This window comes from Hippoglossus stenolepis, chromosome 15, assembly GCF_022539355.2.
Source record: "Hippoglossus stenolepis isolate QCI-W04-F060 chromosome 15, HSTE1.2, whole genome shotgun sequence".
NCBI lineage: Eukaryota > Metazoa > Chordata > Actinopteri > Pleuronectiformes > Pleuronectidae > Hippoglossus > Hippoglossus stenolepis.
The window spans coordinates 24143580-24161786 of record NC_061497.1 but is presented as its reverse complement, the minus strand read 5'-3'; the positions used below and the strand labels follow the sequence as shown (position 1 = coordinate 24161786).

Below are 18207 nucleotides of genomic sequence, written 5' to 3'. Positions count from 1 at the left end.
CACATTACAAAACATGAACCAGTATTAGCTGTAGAAGTGAAACACTCTCTCTATATGTGTCTGGGAGATTTGAGTGTTTCTGTTCTGCGGCTGCAGGGTGTGACTTGATTCGGTTTCTCTGCAACATGATGTTTTTTACGTCTCATGCTCAGCGGATGTGAACGACACGTCAACTGCAGCGATGCAGGAAGTCGTGGTTCACCCGTGTCCAAGTCTTCAGTCACAAAGAGAGAACAGGGTTTTCAGCCGTGTTCCCTGTTTGGTTGAGGCATTAACATCACGGTGGGTTGATTGAGAGATTCGCTGCTGCTGACACACTGTACACAACATGTGACTCCCTGTCAGTGTGCACGGCAGATTAACACACACGCGCCTACCTTTTAATCTTGCATAGTTCATAGCTTCATAAATCCATATATAACACACACACACCTCTGGCTGCCTGCCTGCCTGTGTGTGTTTGTGTGTGTGTGTGTGTGTGTTTGTGTGTGTGCAGGGGATTGAGGGTGACATCTTTAAGCAGATATCTGGTGACACCACCATCTGTCTGAAGCTCTGCAGCTTGCTGCGTCGCAGTGATGCAGGCGTTAGTCCTTCATTGGTTCATTCATTCATTCAGACATGTGTTCATTCAGTCCTTCAGAGGAGCAGCGGAGCGTCTCGTCTGCAGTTGTGTCCTGGTTCACTCCTGTAATGTGCTGATTCTGATTCAAACCTGCAGAGCTTCATGTGTTTAGCTGCAGACGAACAGAGGCGATGTCATTTCTCATCTAAAGCTGCCGTCACAACTGACGATCTTCTCTTTACACATAATATTTCAGGACACATCAAAATGTGACCAAAGTTTAAAATGTCTCACAGTCAAAAGCTGTGGTTGTTGTGGCTGTGGTTGTTCATGTAGCAGCAGTGTCACTCACAGGGTGAAGCTGCTCTACAATATTCTGCCTCTGGCCCTGCACAAAACAAACGTATAGAAATAACAGGAACATATTGATCATATAAGTTCAGCCTCTGTGTGTGTGTGTGTGTGTGTGTGTGTGTGTGTGTGTGTGTGTGTGTGTGTGTGTGTTGTGTGTGTGTGTGTTTCACAACACACGTCCGTCAGGCTTCGTTTTTTAGCTGCAGGGAACAATCCGATGAAGCGAACACAGGGTCACTCCAGCTGCTGTTTGTTTGTCGTGTTGTCCAGCGCCATCTTGGTTTTCTGAAACCAGAAGTAACCATGAGCTGGAGCCTGACCATTGGACGGTGCTAGCTGTCAATCACACTGTGGTATCCCCCCCCCAATACATCAGAGTCTGTTTGACTCTAAATGATCATAATTCACTAAATGAACATCAGCTGTTTGAAGAAGACTTGAAACTAGAGACTGAGACAGAAACTCCTGAATGTTTACTGACGTTATAAAGTGAGAAGTAGAGTCACTTTCTATAGACTTCTATAGAAACTACCAGTGGAGTCGCCCCCTGCTGGTCACTACACAGAAGACAGGTTCCAGACACTTCTGCATTGGCTTCACGTTCTGGTTTTTTTTTATAAACAGTCTAGGGGTTTATTTTTTGAATTCACACAGCAGCCATTTGCCTCTGACATCACGCTCCGGATGGAAATCTCAAAACTTCCTGAAGCTGAAGAGAAACTGGGATGTGAAAATCTGAAAATGGCCGACGTGTAAATCTGGTGAATTCAGCCCTTTTATTCGAGCCACGCCCCCCCGAGGTGCCATCAGGATGTAACCCCATATTATCAGATATTAATCAGATTCTGACTCAAACATTCCTTTCATCTACGTCAGGCGTCATTATCCACGACCTCCTGCTGCCAAGTTCCCAAGCAGCACTGTAGCCACACAAAGCATCGTGGGAAGAAGAGCGACTGACGCCCTCTGCTCCTGTAAACGCACTTCCCCCATGTTCCCTCTCTTTTCTCCCTCTCTTTTCCTCTGTCTTGTTCGACCTCTCTCGTCCCGCCTGTCCTCTTCCTCGTCCTCCTGCTCCTCCTCTTTGTCCCTGATCTCCTTCTTCTCCCGGGGCAGTGACGTCTCGCTCTTACTCTTCATTGTTGTCTTCACTCACTCAGAGATTCACTCGCTCTCCTCTGGTTGGTATCGATTCTGTGGAGTTTTGAACTTTTACCTGAAAACTACAGGATCATTTAACTTCTTCAGCTTTTATAAACAGAACATTAAATAAATGTCTATAACTCTATGATGTAGGTGGTTGATAACTTGTTGGTGAACATCATTAAAACTGTCAGACAAGATGAGCTGATGATTTTGAATTGGTTTGGATTTCTGTATCTGGATGAACTGCTAAATAAACTGGGTCGGGGGGGACGACCCGGGGCATTCTGGACCAGACTCGGATAAAAGGGTAGATCTAAGATGCTGATTATCTTTCTTCCAACATGGAAGATTTGAGCGTTTCACCAATAAAGTCATGTTTCGGTTGGTCACATACAAACACGTGAAACACAAACACAGGAGACTGTTTGAACGTGTCAGAGGTTTTTCTCTCTAGACAGTAACACGTGTGTTTCCTCTGCAGATCCCCTCGGCGGCGATGGACCGAGTCAGCCTGCTGTGGCGCCTGAGGCGTCGGGCTCGCCGTGGAGCGCTCTGCATGGCCTTCTTCTGCATCTCCATGGCTCTGCTCTACGCCATCTGTGCCGAAAACAGCGTGCCCGTCACAGACGCCATCTTTGGGGTGCGGGCAAGAACTCGGGCTCAGCCTCGTGCACACTCTGTCATCAAGGTCGGGTTCTTTCTTCTGTCAGCGCTGCCGAGTTATATCTTTAACCTCTTGCCCTGAAAGTGAATCGTAATGTTGTCTGACACCCTCAGGTGCTGCGAGGCGGAGCCAAGCCCATGTACATCGACCCTCAGAAGCTCCCAGGGGTCGTCCCAGGTGACCCTCGCCGTCCAATCCCTGTCCTCTCCTCTCCGAACCACACCCACGAAGCGGTGGACTCGACATCAAAGAAGAAGTCGAGAGATCGGGAGCCTTCTGGGTTTTTCGCTCACCTGCTGCCGCGCCCCTTCACTCGCGCACTGGAGACCCTGTTTGGAGGCCGGCGCAGGGGGGAGCTGAGCGGCAAAGGGGGGGACGCAGAGTTCTTCGGGCCTCATGGGCTCCTGGGAGAGGTGTGGGATGATGAGATGTCCAGTAGCATGCTGGGAAACCGACTGAGGAGGGTGGTGCAGAACTATCAGGTGAGATTTCAGCTGTTTTCACAGAACAACACACACATGCACCTCCTCCTGAGTTCAGTGCATGTCTGAAAGCAGCTAAAGTGAAGCATCTAGCCGCTCAAGAGCCTGGTGTTTCTCTCAGGAGGTGGAGGAGACCCAACACAGAGATAAAAAAGAGGAAACACTGGAACACGGGGGGAGACAATAGATGTTATTGATCACATTCATGTTGATATCAGCACTAGTATAAACTTCAACTATCAGACTTTGTGTACATTTTGTTTTTCAGTCGATGAACAAATATGGAGTTGAGGTTTCCGGCCCCGGGGGCGTCTCCAGCAGACCCAAGCTGAGCGGCCCCGAGCTTCTCTGCCAGCTGAGAGACAAGACAGAGGTGGCGACCTTGACCTCTGACCTCCAGCCCTTCTCGTCGCTGCCCTGGGCCGCCCAGCTGCCGCCGAAGCCACTGACCTCTGACCTCGGGCCGTACAAGAGCTGTGCCGTGGTGTCGTCGGCGGGGTCGCTCCGCTACTCCGGACTCGGCAAAGAGATCGGTGAGATGAATTTAAATTGTCCGTTCGTTTTCCCGTGAAATATAAAAACAATAAAAACAGAACAGTAAACGTCACTCAGAAAGTTTTACTTCCCCTAAAGTATTTATTCAATTACAGACTCCCATGATGCCGTGCTGCGCTTCAACGCCGCGCCCACCAGCGGCTACGAGAAAGACGTCGGCTCGAAAACCACCATTCGCCTCATCAACTCACAGGTCAACAAAACTTCAGTTTGGTTTGAATTAGTGAAGAAGATTTGATGAAGATGATGGCATTCGTATTGTAGTTTCTTTTTGTACAACAGGAGGAAGTGGAGACGTGTCGTCTTTATATATTTGCGTTTTATAAACATAAGACGAGTTTCTTTCTCTTTGTTTTAATTTCATTCGACTTAAAACTTAAAATCGGTTGTAATATAATGCAGATGATGTTTTTTTGAACCTGATGTTTGCCTGTGTGCAGGTGATGGCGTCTGACGATCATCACTTCCTGTCCAGCTCTCTGTACAGCTCAGGTGCTCTGGTGGCCTGGGACCCCGCCCCCTTCTCCGCTGACCTCACTCAGGTGATGTTTGACCTTCATCACTTCTTACAAACGACCTGCTGCTCTGATATTAAATCCTTAGAGTCTCATGAGGTCTTTTTATTTACCAGTGTCTGAGGTCATGTGGTCATTCTTACTCCACATTTGACCTCTGACCTTTGTTAATCCAGATCCACGTCATGTTATTAACATGTCCCCCACAGTGGTTCAACAGGACGGACTACCCGATCTTCGCCCAGTACCAGAGATATAGACGACTCCATCCTCTGCAGCCTTTCTACATCCTGCATCCGCGCTTCGAGTGGCAGGTGTGGCAGCGAATACAAGACAACATGGCAGAACCCATCCAGAAGAACCATCCTCCTCCCGGCTTCCTCAGTACGTGAGCGTCGGCTCGCTCGCCATTTATTCTTCAACACATCTCGTCTGCGATGATAAATGATGTGGGCGTCTGGAAAAGTCTCAGTGTCTGTTCGTCCAGACTAAATCACACCCGCAGTGAAACGAGACCAGCAGCGTTTACACACTCCGCAGCCAGTGGTGGACTGCAGGGAGCACTGGGACATGTCCCACTGGTCTCATGGTGGTTTTGACCTTGAACTGAAAACTAGACCAGCAACTATGTAGCGATCAGCAATGAGGTGACAGACCTGAATAATTAGTCAAACTTTGTGATGAAGAAAAACTCTCAAGCTACTAAATAACTGTTATTGAGAAACTACCTGTTTCCACAGACTTCACGTCACAGTGACCTCAGAGTGACCTCAGAGTCTCACTCTGACCATAAGACAACAGTTCATCTGCTTCATCAGTTCCAATGAGATTCTCTGTATTTGTTGAAGGACAAAAACAAGTTTGTGATTTATAGAATAAAAAGAAAAAACCTCAGCAACCCCTTAAAAAATGAGTTTAGATTTAGAAAAACCTCATTAAACTTTCTTCTAAATGTGTCCAGGCACGGTCCTGATGATGTCACTGTGCGAGGTGGTGCACGTCTACGAGTTCCTGCCGTCGCGGAGGAAGACGGAGCTCTGCCATTACTACCAGCGTTTCTTCGACGCCGCCTGCACGCTGGGCGCCTACCACCCGCTCCTGTACGAGAAGAACCTGGTGAAGCGGATGAACCAGGGCACCGACCGCGACATCTACACACACGGACGCATCACGCTGCCCGGGTTCAGAAAGATGAACTGCACCCAGGCTGCTGCTGGAGGCCTGAAGCACCACTGATCCCCCCACTTTTTACACACACACACACACACACACACACACACACACACACACACACACACACACACACTGTAAAGCAGAACCCTGCATGAAGAACACGCAACAACGAGGACAGACGCATGAAAACCTCGAACTCACTGCCGAACAAATGAACGCAACTCACTGTAAATATCACACACGCACACGCACACGCACACGCACAAACACACACTGGAGTCGAATCAACTGATAGATGTGTCAGCTGTTCACACACACACACATACAGTATCATATATATATATATACTTATGAGGACATTCCAACATTCCAACTGTAAACTAACCCTCGTCTCAAATGTTAAAGGATGTTTCCGCTGTTTTTGCAGGTTTTAGCCAACAAACAAAAACTGTGTGTATTAAATATCACCATCAAACATCAGCCATTTTTTTTATTTGACTAGTTGTATCTGTAAAAATGGCATTTAATATAATCTGCTTCAACAGAAACACACCAATCATCCACCACATTAAAACCAGTCACCTGCTTCAACCTGAATTGTTTATTAACGTTAACCTTTACATCAAAATGATGATGATATCACGTACACACATCATTTATTGTTTATTGACTGAAACAGTACAAAAGAGCAGTTTGGTCTTTAACCCTGACTCTAATCTCAACCTTAAACCAAAGTCTGAATCTTGAACAAATCAGATTTGGACAAATGGACCTGATTCATCTCAAATATGTGAAGAAACTCCACCTGTACAGAGAAATGTGACGTGTAGATATATATATGCTGTAACAGACTCGTCCACCAGGAGGAGCTGTGTTCTCCTGCCCTCACTCTGTCATCTCCACATTTTACTTTAACTTTGAAAAGCTTCACACAGCCGTTCTCTGGATGTTCCCCACATGTTCCTGTTGGTGTGAACGAGTCGGACCCGGAACAATCATCATTTTAAAAGGCGGCTGCAGGAAAAGAAAATGTCCAGAGCAACTGACTTCAACATTTGTGTTGGTACATACAGAACCTCCGGAACGTGTCAGGAACACGTGCACTCCATGTCTGAAACCATCTTGTTACTGATACGGAGCAAAACACGTGGGCGTGTCCTGGGCTGAATCTGAACCAATCAGAGCTCAGTCTCAACTCTGTTGTGGTTTTTCTAATCATCTCAGTTTTGTTTTTTTTACCACGGAGCTTCGTCGGTTATTCAGGAAGAAAACACTTGAATAATTGATGTCATTTCATTTCAGAGGAAAACCAGGAGAACATGTTTCTCTCTGCAGCTGCACTCGTACTCCTGCTCCTTTCCTTTCAGTGTGACCAGCTCCTGACACGTCTCACTTCGGCTGACAGATGCACTTTCCCCCTCGTGGTTCAGCCGGTGTCGGTGGTCGCACGTGGTTCGTGTGTTTTCCTCACAGTTCTCAGGAGAACTCTTCCCTTGATATGAGAACAAAATGCCCCAGAAACATAGAAGTGGCTTTGGTGAGGATTTAATATTGATGGAAAAATTACTCCTTTTCTTTTTTGTTGTGTTTTTAGGACGTGAACTCTCAGCAGCATCACTGTTGATGCTTGTGTTCACTTTTCTTTATATTAATCTGAAATCTATGTTTTTGACTTTTTTATGATTCATTTCCTGAAGGGCCATGAAAGTATTAAAAAGCCGTATAGAGAGTTTTGCAGTTTTGTTATTTATTTAATGTTATGCTGCAGATTTAGTCTCTCAGGCAACAAGCTGTCATTTCCTCTCAGTAGATTAAAGCTTCAGTCACAGTGAAGGAAAAACCTTTGTATTAAATATTGTTTATTAAGTTTTAAGGTTCATTGATCGTTCGGGCGTTTCTATATAACATTATCAGGATATATATCATAAGGTCTCAATCAATAAATTACAATATATAATATGATAATGTATTATGATGCAACAATTGATGTGGTTATATTTGTTTTTTTGCCATTTCTATGGAAATAACCAATTTATGAATATTTCATGATTCAGACTTTGTTCCTCCACCTCAGCGAGTTCAACCAGTGACGAAAGTGTCGGAAATACTTTTATTTTACTGGATCAGAAGTTAAAAAGGTTGAGAGCCACAGATTTAACGTCTCTGCTGAATTAAACATTTTCACACCAACGTTTCATCACAGGGAATTTTTTATCCTGCAGGCGTCAAAGTCCAAAACCCAGAAAGTACAAGTTATTATTATTATTCGGGCCCGAGCACCGACGGTGGGAGGCCCTCTTGAAATTGTAAGGATTATTCTTATTATAGTGACCCAGATGAATTGGCTTTTTGAGGCTTCAACATGCTCAACTTCTTACCAAACTTTGCAGAAAATTAGAAAGTGGTGAAAATGTACGTATTCTGGAGTAATTTGAAATGGGCGTGGCAAAATGGCTCAACAGCGCCCTCTGAACGCAGCCCCTAGGTTTCCTTTGACCGATCTCCACAAAAATCGTAGCCCAGGTGTATCGTGACCAGACAAACAAAAAGTCTCAAGGGGCATTATGAAAAACGCAACAGGAAGCCCGCCATTTTGCATTTAGTGGCCATTTTGGCCATATTCCACATTTTTACTTTGACGAACTTGTCCCAGGGCTTTCATCTGATCAACTTCAAATTGAGATGAGTGTCATCACAACAAGATGACCAAACAGGAAGCCCACCATTTTGGCTTTAGTGGTGTATTTTTTTATATATATGTTTTTTTTAATTTTTTTTTTTTTCTAGGAACAGTACAACAACAGTGCGGCTGCAGCCATATCAAACTGTGTCAAACGGGTCTCAAGACATTGATAATGACGGCATAAGATTACTGTGACTTTTCGTCAAACGCCATAATACTGGCCTGGCGTCAAAGTTCATCAACTCGCTGTGACACACGAAATTGCTATAACTTCGTTGTTCGAGGTTCAACCTCCATCAAACTACATTTGTGTATCAACACCCCCCCCTGAAAATATTCATATGGTTTTAAGGAATTATTAAGTTATTTTGCCAATGGGCGTGGCAAAATAACTGACTAGCGCCCCCTAAAGTGCAGCCCCGACACCACAATTGGCCGACATGTACAAAAATCGATGGGGACATGTGTCTTTTCATAACAAACAAATAAGTCTCTTGGATAGATATGCTAGACCAAACAGGAAGCCCACCATTTAGGCTTTAGTGGTATATTTTTATATATATGTTTTTTTCATTTTTTTTTCTAGGAACAGTACAACAACAGAACGGTTTTGTGCCACTTGTATATATATTCATATACAAAGTGGCACAAAAAAGGCGTTATGGCGGAGCGTTATGGAATAACGCAACAGGAAGTCGCCTATTTTGGCGTTACCCGTTGACGATCAACTTTAAATGACGTCATCTCAACAACATGGAGATTTTTAGTTTTTGCCCTGAACAGATCGGTCTGTGCGTAGTGATACTGACAGCGCTGCACGTGATGGCGTGGAATGTAGTGCGTGATTAGTGGCCGTGGTTCGAAGCCGTTTCTCCCGGTCCCCCCCCTCTGCGGCATAATCAGTACAACAACAGTACAACACTACCACCTGGTGGACAAATGCGGAAACTGTAGAAACAGTCTGTCTCTAACAATTACTATAATAATGTTTCAGGCCTAATCCCTGTGTCTGGCCCTGACTACCAGAGATGATCTGCTGAGACTCCGACCGGGAGTCTTCATGATTTTGGGTTGGGGGTAAGTCAGCACGAAGATGAGGACATTTAGACTGGACCTCCGCGATTTAGTTTGAGGCGTCAACCGAAACTCTGCTCATTCACTTTGAATGGGGCGACTTCATGCGTTGACGAATTAGTGGTTCTGCGTACGGCAGAAAGGACAAAGGTACCAATGGAATCATTGGAACTAATCAATCAAATCACGTTAATGTGAAGAAGGACACAGAGACAGCTGGTGAACCTGGTGCGTGTTCATGTGGTTGTGGATTTCATGTCCTGTGAACTTCTCCTAAGCATTGTCCTGATAGCTAGCATCGCACATTAGCTGGTTATGTTGTGTCCCAAGTATAAAAGTGGGATTATTGTTGTTATGAGGAGCGCGCCATCGCCAAGAGTTAACACAGAACACAGACAATCAAATGAAATGAGCTTGTTTTGAATTCTGTGTGTGTGTGTGTGTGTGTGTGTGTGTGTGTGTGTGTGTGTGTGTGTGTGTGTGTGTGTGTGTGTGTGTGTGTGTGTGTGTGTGTGTGTGTGTGTGTGTGTGTGATTGAAACCTTCAGGTACAGAGGAATGGACATTACAACACAGATGAATGTTCTCTGTCTTCATGCAGAACCTGTCCAGCTGTCTGTGGTGGCCGTTTAACAAAGATCCAGGAAGACTTTACCTGGAGCTACAGTTCTTCTGTGCTGTGGCTAACTATGGACAGGTACCAGTGTGCGTGCACATGTGTGTGTACATTAAATGAGCTGCTGTGAATGTTTCTCTCTTTCTCTGTGTCTCAGGGTTTCCTGTCCTTCGGGATCTTTGGTCTGGACAGACACCTCATCATCCTGCCCTTCAAGAAGAGGTGAGTCTTCAACGACTTCTTCCTCTGAAATAATGTTCAAATGGGATTCACAGGAGTAATGGTTGTGTTGGTGTGTGTGTGTTAGGTTGCGTAACCTGTGGCAGGGCAGAGACAGCGAGGATTTGAGTCCCTCAGCTGTTCCAGAGGAAGTCAGACTCACCTGCACCCAGTTCGTCCGCTACCACAAAGACCAGTGTGTCCAGGACGTACTACACACTGGCAGGTATGAGCACTACTTTATGTTTGATTTCGTGTGTCATACAGTACATCGTGTCCACCTTTTTGAAAGCATGTGTAAATATGATTTCAGATTACTTCCTGTTCCTGTGTTTGTTAAATTCAGTAGAAAGTAAACTGCAGCTTTATTTCTGCCCTGATCTGAACTGTTGAGCAGTTTCTCAGGGGGATTAATTCTGATCCTGGTCATGTCCACTGTAGTTTTATTTGTCTCTGCATCCTCTTTGCATGTTATCTACTGTAACTGTGGATAGTTTTTATTCTTTTCTATCATCAAACAGCTGTTTTTCTCCACACAGATTTACTCATTAGACATTTGCACTGTGTGTTTCCACCAGTTTGCAGTGTATGTTTAACGGAGCATCATCTGTGACTCCTGCTGTTGCTACTCAGATACTGGACTGAATCTTAATGTTTGCGGGTCTCCTCTCAGCTTGGCCGGTTCTTTCTCTGCAGAGTTTGCATGAACCTGAAAACCATAGTATGGCCACTTTGATGTTTTAACCTTTTCACAAGTTGTTTAATACTAAGCGGTTACCAGTGTGAACGTTCTCAGATAACTGGGTTACTGACTAAAATACTTGCCGCTGGATTTTTTGAGTTTTGGGTTCTTTTCTTTACTTTTTCTTCTAACACATGAAATTCTCTCCACTATTCTTTTTCCTCTTTATTTCCTTCCCTTCATATTTCCTTTATTTCCTCCCTGCCTCCCTTTGCCTGCCCCATTCCTCTCCTCTTCATCACCCCCTAGTGGCTCAGGGGAGAGTGTGAGTGCTCCGACAGGTGAATCCTTCCTCTGATAATGACAGGTTTGGTGGAGGAAGAGGGCTGGAGGAGGAGGAAGAGGAGGATGGGGTTCCGAGACCTCCCCCCTCCCATCAGCCCCTGCACACACATCAGGATCTTCACCAGATTCACCAAAATCATGATCCAGCTGAATCCCGCGGCCAATATTCACTCCCATCCCGACCCGGGCCTGAGCTGGAGACCGAACACCAAACTAATATCCCTGACCCCGATATCCCAGAGGAGCAGATTCCCCAGCTCCCCTCAAACGAAGCTCACGACCCAGCGACTCCTCAGCACCGGCACCAGCAGGTTCCTGCTTCGTGCCCATCCCGTCCACAGCCCCGTCCTGAAGGTGTGTTTCTGGGCAGCGACCTGGTGGACTGGCTGGTGGAGAGGGGCCTGTGTGCCGGGCGAGCTGAGGCCCAACTGTACGGCGATCGACTTCAGCGGGGAGGAGTGTTCGATCCCCTGACGGGTCGCCACAGCTTCAGGGACGAGGTTACACTGATGTACCACTTCACACAGGGGGAGGGGAGGGGCGGTCGCAGGACATGTGAGAGGAAGACAGTGGAGAGGTGGAAGAGGCCGAGGAAGAATGGGCCTGGTGGCGGCGAGCAGCAACCACCAAGGATCAAAGCTCCGTACGATGTGGATTCTCCTACAATCACCAAATGCTGGAAACACAACAATCTCTAATATGTGATTGTGTCAATCTGATAAATTTAAAGATATCAAATGGTTCATTTCATTGCATGTTTCCCTGGATTAACTGTTTTTTCAAGGCCTTTCCTTGTGGTTGCTGTTTGCTCGTCTCCTCCGGCTTCACCCTGTGGCCCCAAAGGGGGAAATCTCAACCTCTGACGACTCAGAGACATTTACATTTTTGTTTCAGATTTTGTTTTTTTTCTGCTGCTCTGGCCTGGATCTGATTACAGCTTTTTGATTTTAGCTGCCCTGAGATCTAATCGTTGATTTTTCATCTCTTTTGTCTGGATTTCCCAGAGCCAGTGAAGGTTTTCAGTTTATGAAGTACGAATAAGCTTTTTATTTTGAAGGGACAAGCTGCCATTCATCAGCCTCCCGTCCTGATATGTTGTGTTATTTGTGATGTGTGGTTGCCAGTTGTGAGATGACGATGAGACCAGTAAACTGTATGTTAGTTCTTTGCCAATGAGCAGCCGGGCTGCGCTCTGACAACCAGAGGTTTCCTCACCTGCTCGTTCTATGTTGTCATCATCGCCATGTTTCTTTTTCTTTCTCTTGGATGAAATGAACTCGTCCTGGATCTGCCTGTTATTTCAGTAATTGATATTTTGCACGTTGTGTCTTTTGAGACTCCGGTCTGTGTCGACTACTTGCATGACTGAGAGCAGACGTCTGCTCAGCACTGACACATTTGCACTGACTGAATAATATCATCTCGATAAATCATCGTGGTTTTTAAATTATGCAAACTCCTCGGATATCAACCTTGTGACGATGCTGCACATTTTTCTGTTATCTTTGAGTCATGTTACTGTGACACACAACAATTATCTGGGCCCAGTTATGACCATGTTCATAAATGTGTTCATTCAGCCAAAAGCCTTTTTGAGCCAAATGTGTCACCAGAGCTTGATTTTAAAAATTCAGACCTGAACTCAACTTTGGCCCTTAGTTGAATCTACAGGTTAAAAACCTTGAGAAGACTTAAAACTAAAATGTCTTTATGAATCTGAACTTCTTACTCGTCCTGCCATAATTATGCTCCTCATTTGTATGTGTAACAATCTGCCCCATTGTACATTGTACACATAACCACTACAGACTTTTATATAATTTATGTAGCTTCTTCTCATCGACTGGCAGCATTAACGACACTACGGCCTTTATCCGCCTGTTCAGTTGCTGTTGATTTGTGTTTTACTCTGAAGTTGACTTTGAATGTTTGGATAAATGGATAAATGTGCCCGTGAGCAGAAACTCCACATCTTTGTTTCTACCCATGAGATCTGAGGAAGGTGAACCGGAGACGAGCCCGACTGATCGATTACATGTGCAGAATAAACCATGTGGAGAGTCGTGCATTTATATTTGCGTTATACAGATTGTTTTATTTTCCTAACTCAAATTCTATTTATTTGGTTGTATTTGTGTTTTGTTTTTAGTTATTTATGACAAAGTTCATGATTAAAGTCTAAAATATTCAGACTCAATTTCATTTCTCCCTTTTTGTGTTACTGCCTAATCTCGGCTCCAAAACATTCATATCGGTTTGGCTCTAATCCAGAGTAACGCGTCTACAGGCCAGACGTCCACGACACTACACGTACATATTCATCTTCATGGAAGCAAAGTGCACAATGATTTAATGACCCCTAGTCCGACTCACTGGATGTAAGAGTACATGTTACATTTCAATATCCCCTTTCCTCCGGGAATGAGATCAAACTCCAGGCGAGCTCACTACAAACCAACAGAGGCAGGTTTTGACTTAGATTCTGCATCATTTACTGTTTGTCTTTGTGGGGACGTAACCATTTGAATGACAGGGATTAAAACAGCCTTTGCAGCATGATAACAAGGTGCAGGCAGATGATTCTCCAGCGCTGACGCAGCCCAGTGAAGACCAGGTGACCCCTGACCTTTTCACCGAGAGCGGAACGTCCAAAGAGAGGATGTTCAAAACTTCTCCAAAGTGTGTCCGCGTCCATTTACTTCCATCTTTGTGTCTTCTGCCAACCGACTCGTGGACTTCACATCAGGTCCTTGTGTTTTGCTGAGTTGTTACAAATGAGATTTCACGACAGAGTGCCTGCCTCAGCCAGCGTGAAGGTGTGTGTCTGTGTGCACGAACAACAGTGGGAGAGTTTCCGTGTAAGGACGTGGTGAGAGGGAACAGGAGAGACGTTACTGAGGTGTGACCGTGTGTTGTAACGTGTGTGTATCTGTGGATGTTGTTGCTGCAGAATCCTCCCAGTGGAGCTTTCTCTGGAATAGAAAGACACGTTTGTCAGATGCATTTGAAGTGAGACGGTCTAGTTGAGACGCAGTGAGTCTTCAGATACGTCCTCTGAAGGACGCAGCCCCTGAACCGAGACACAGCTGTTGGTCATTTGTGATCACATGGGAACCGACCATCTTGTTTTTGCAAATGTGGTCCAAACCTTTAGGTGTTGAATCCACTGCATCCGCCTGAGTTGAGCCTTGGAGACGCTTTGTCCGTAAGTTTGTTTTTGCATGTTTCAGTTTTTTAGGACCCGAGCACCGACGGTGGGAGGCCCTCTGGAAATGGTAAGGATTATTCTTATTATAGTGACCCCAATGAATTGGCTTTTTGAGGCTTTAACATGCTCAACTTCTTACCAAACTTTGCAGAAAATTAGAAAGTGGTGAAAATGTTGGCTCTTCTTATTATTATTATTCTAACCCAAATGATTTGGCTTTTTGAGCCTTCAACATGCTCAAAAGTGGTGACAATTTAATCTATATTGACTCATCGTCACAGCGCCACCTGCTGGCGACAGGAAGTGACATGTTTTATACTTTGATGCACTGCTCCTGGCTGCTTAACAATATACAGCTCAAATGAGCTGAGACAAGTCATTGGACCAAATAAATGTCTATAACTCTATGATGTAGGTGGTTGATAACTTGTTGGTGAACATCATTAAAACTGTCAGACAAGATGAGCTGATGATTTTGAATTGGTTTGGATTTCTGTATCTGGATAAACTGCTAAATAAACTGGGTCGGGGGGGACGACCCGGGGCATTCTGGACCAGACTCGGATAAAAGGGTAGATCTAAGATGTAATTATCACTTTCTTCAACATGGAGAGATTTGAGCCGTTTCACCAATAAAGTCATGTTTCCGGCGGTTGGTCACATACAAACACGTAAAAACACAAACACAGGAGACTGTTTGAACGTGTCAGAGGTTTTTCTCTCTAGACAGTAACACGTGTGTTTCCTCTGCAGATCCCCTCGGCGGCGATGGACCGAGTCAGCCTGCTGTGGCGCCTGAGGCGTCGGGCTCGCCGTGGAGCGCTCTGCATGGCCTTCTTCTGCATCTCCATGGCTCTGCTCTACGCCATCTGTGCCGAAAACAGCGTGCCCGTCACAGACGCCATCTTTGGGGTGCGGGCAAGAACTCGGGCTCAGCCTCGTGCACACTCTGTCATCAAGGTCGGGTTCTTTCTTCTGTCAGCGCTGCCGAGTTATATCTTTAACCTCTTGCCCTGAAAGTGAATCGTAATGTTGTCTGACACCCTCAGGTGCTGCGAGGCGGAGCCAAGCCCATGTACATCGACCCTCAGAAGCTCCCAGGGGTCGTCCCAGGTGACCCTCGCCGTCCAATCCCTGTCCTCTCCTCTCCGAACCACACCTACTGAAGTGTGGACCTCTTACATCACAAGAAGCGCCGAGAGACTCGGAGCCTTCTGGGCTTTTTCGCCTCACCTGCTGCCGCGCCCTTCACTCGCACACTGGAGACCCTGTTTGGGAGGCCGCGCAGGGGGAGCTGAGCGGCAAAGGGGGGGACGCAGAGTTCTTCGGGCCTCATGGGCTCCTGGGAGAGGTGTGGGATGATGAGATGTCCAGTAGCATGCTGGGAAACCGACTGAGGAGGGTGGTGCAGAACTATCAGGTGAGATTTCAGCTGTTTTCACAGAACAACACACACATGCACCTCCTCCTGAGTTCAGTGCATGTCTGAAAGCAGCTAAAGTGAAGCATCTAGCCGCTCAAGAGCCTGGTGTTTCTCTCAGGAGGTGGAGGAGACCCAACACAGAGATAAAAAAGAGGAAACACTGGAACACGGGGGGAGACAATAGATGTTATTGATCACATTCATGTTGATATCAGCACTAGTATAAACTTCAACTATCAGACTTTGTGTACATTTTGTTTTTCAGTCGATGAACAAATATGGAGTTGAGGTTTCCGGCCCCGGGGGCGTCTCCAGCAGACCCAAGCTGAGCGGCCCCGAGCTTCTCTGCCAGCTGAGAGACAAGACAGAGGTGGCGACCTTGACCTCTGACCTCCAGCCCTTCTCGTCGCTGCCCTGGGCCGCGCCCAGTAGCGCCGCCGGCCACTGACCTCTGACTCCGGGCCGCACAAGAGCTGCGCCGTGGTGTCGCCGGGTGCGGGGTCGCCTCCGCTACTCCGGACTCGCAAAGAGATCGTGGTGAGATGAATTTAAACTGTCCATTCTCTCCTGAAATATAAAAACAATAAACAGAACAGTAAACGCTACTCAGAACGTTTACTTCCTAAAGTATTTATTCAATTACAGACTTATGATGCCGTGCTGCGCTCAACGCCGCACCCACCAGTGCCACGAAAGACGCTGCCTAAAACCACCATCTCGCCTCATCAACTCACAGGTCAACAAAACTTCAGTTTGGTTTGAATTAGTGAAGAAGATTTGATGAAGATGACGGCATTCGTATTGTAGTTTCTTGTGCCAACAGAGTGAAGTGGAGACGTATTGTTTTAGGTATTTGTGTTTTATAAACATAAGACAGTTTCTTTCTCTGTTTTAATTTCATCTTAATTTTAAAACTTAAATCTGCTGTAATATAATGCAGATGATGTTTTGAACCTGATGTTTACCTCTGTGTGTGCAGGTGATGGCGCTGACGATCATCACTTCCTGTCCAGGCTCTCTGTACAGCTCAGGTGCCTTGGTGGCCTGGGACCCCGCCCCTTCTCCGCTGACCTCACTCAGGTGATGTTGACTTCACCACTTTTACAAAGTACCTGGCTGCTCTGATATTAAATCCTTAGAGTCTCATGCGAGGTCTTTATTTACCAGTGTCGAGGTCATGTGGTCAATTCTTACTCCACATTTGGTCTCTGACCTTGTTAATCCAGATCCACGTCATGTTATTAACACGTCCCCCACAGTGGTTCAACAGGACAGACTACCCGATCTTCGCCCAGTACCAGAGATATAGTGACGACCCATCCTCTGCAGCCTTTCTACATCCTGCATCCGCGCTTCGAGTGGCAGGTGTGGCAGCGAATACAAGACAACATGGCAGAACCCATCCAGAAGAACCCGCCCTCCTCCGGCTTCCTCGGTACGTGAAGCGTCGGCTCGCTCGCCATTTATTCTTCAACACATCTCGTCTAACGATGATAAATGAGTGGGCGTCTGGAAAAGTCTCAGTGTCTGTTCGTCCAGACTAAATCACACCCGCAGTGAAACGAGACCAGCAGCGTTTACACACTCCGCAGCCAGTGGTGGACTGCAGGGAGCACTGGGACATGTCCCACTGGTCTCATGGTGGTTTTGACCTTGAACTGAAAACTAGACCAGCAACTATGTAGCGATCAGCAATGAGGTGACAGACCTGAATAATTAGTCAAACTTTGTGATGAAGAAAAACTCTCAAGCTACTAAATAACTGTTATTGAGAAACTACCTGTTTCCACAGACTTCACGTCACAGTGACCTCAGAGTGACCTCAGAGTCTCACTCTGACCATAAGACAACAGTTCATCTGCTTCATCAGTTCCAATGAGATTCTCTGTATTTGTTGAAGGACAAAAACAAGTTTGTGATTTATAGAATAAAAAGAAAAAACCTCAGCAACCCCTTAAAAAATGAGAGTTTAGATTTAGAAAAACCTCATTAAACTTTCTTCTAAATGTGTCCAGGCACGGTCCTGATGATGTCACTGTGCGAGGTGGTGCACGTCTACGAGTTCCTGCCGTCGCGGAGGAAGACGGAGCTCTGCCATTACTACCAGCGTTTCTTCGACGCCGCCTGCACGCTGGGCGCCTACCACCCGCTCCTGTACGAGAAGAACCTGGTGAAGCGGATGAACCAGGGCACCGACCGCGACATCTACACACACGGACGCATCACGCTGCCCGGCCTCGTAAAGATGAACTGCACCCAGGCTGCTGCCAAGGCCTGAAGCACCACTGATCCCCCGCACACACGCATGCACGACGCACGCACGCACACACACACACACACACACACACTGTAAAGCAGAACCCCTGCATGAAGAACACGCAACAACGAGGACAGACGCATGAAACCCCGAACTCACTGCCGAACAAATGAACGCAACTCACTGTAAATATCACAGCTAATGCACACACACACGCACAAACACACACTGGAGTCGAATCAACTGA

General features: G+C 46.2%; 1 protein-coding gene and 1 pseudogene across 1 annotated transcript in view; both read left to right on the top strand.

Moving 5' to 3' along the window:
• Window positions 1-7183, top strand: part of st6gal1 (ST6 beta-galactosamide alpha-2,6-sialyltranferase 1) — a 9419-nt gene extending 2236 nt beyond the window's left edge. The window contains exons 3-9 of the mRNA XM_035178911.2: window positions 2547-2753; window positions 2843-3211; window positions 3480-3744; window positions 3862-3959; window positions 4207-4308; window positions 4491-4665; window positions 5243-7183. Of these exons, the coding sequence (XP_035034802.2) occupies window positions 2547-2753; window positions 2843-3211; window positions 3480-3744; window positions 3862-3959; window positions 4207-4308; window positions 4491-4665; window positions 5243-5517 (1491 nt within the window). The 3' untranslated portion in view covers window positions 5518-7183. The remainder of the gene's footprint in view (window positions 1-2546; window positions 2754-2842; window positions 3212-3479; window positions 3745-3861; window positions 3960-4206; window positions 4309-4490; window positions 4666-5242) is intronic.
• Window positions 7184-9805: 2622 nt separating this feature from the next.
• On the top strand, window positions 9806-17981 carry LOC118122197 (annotated as a pseudogene).
• Window positions 17982-18207: the final 226 nt, after the last annotated feature.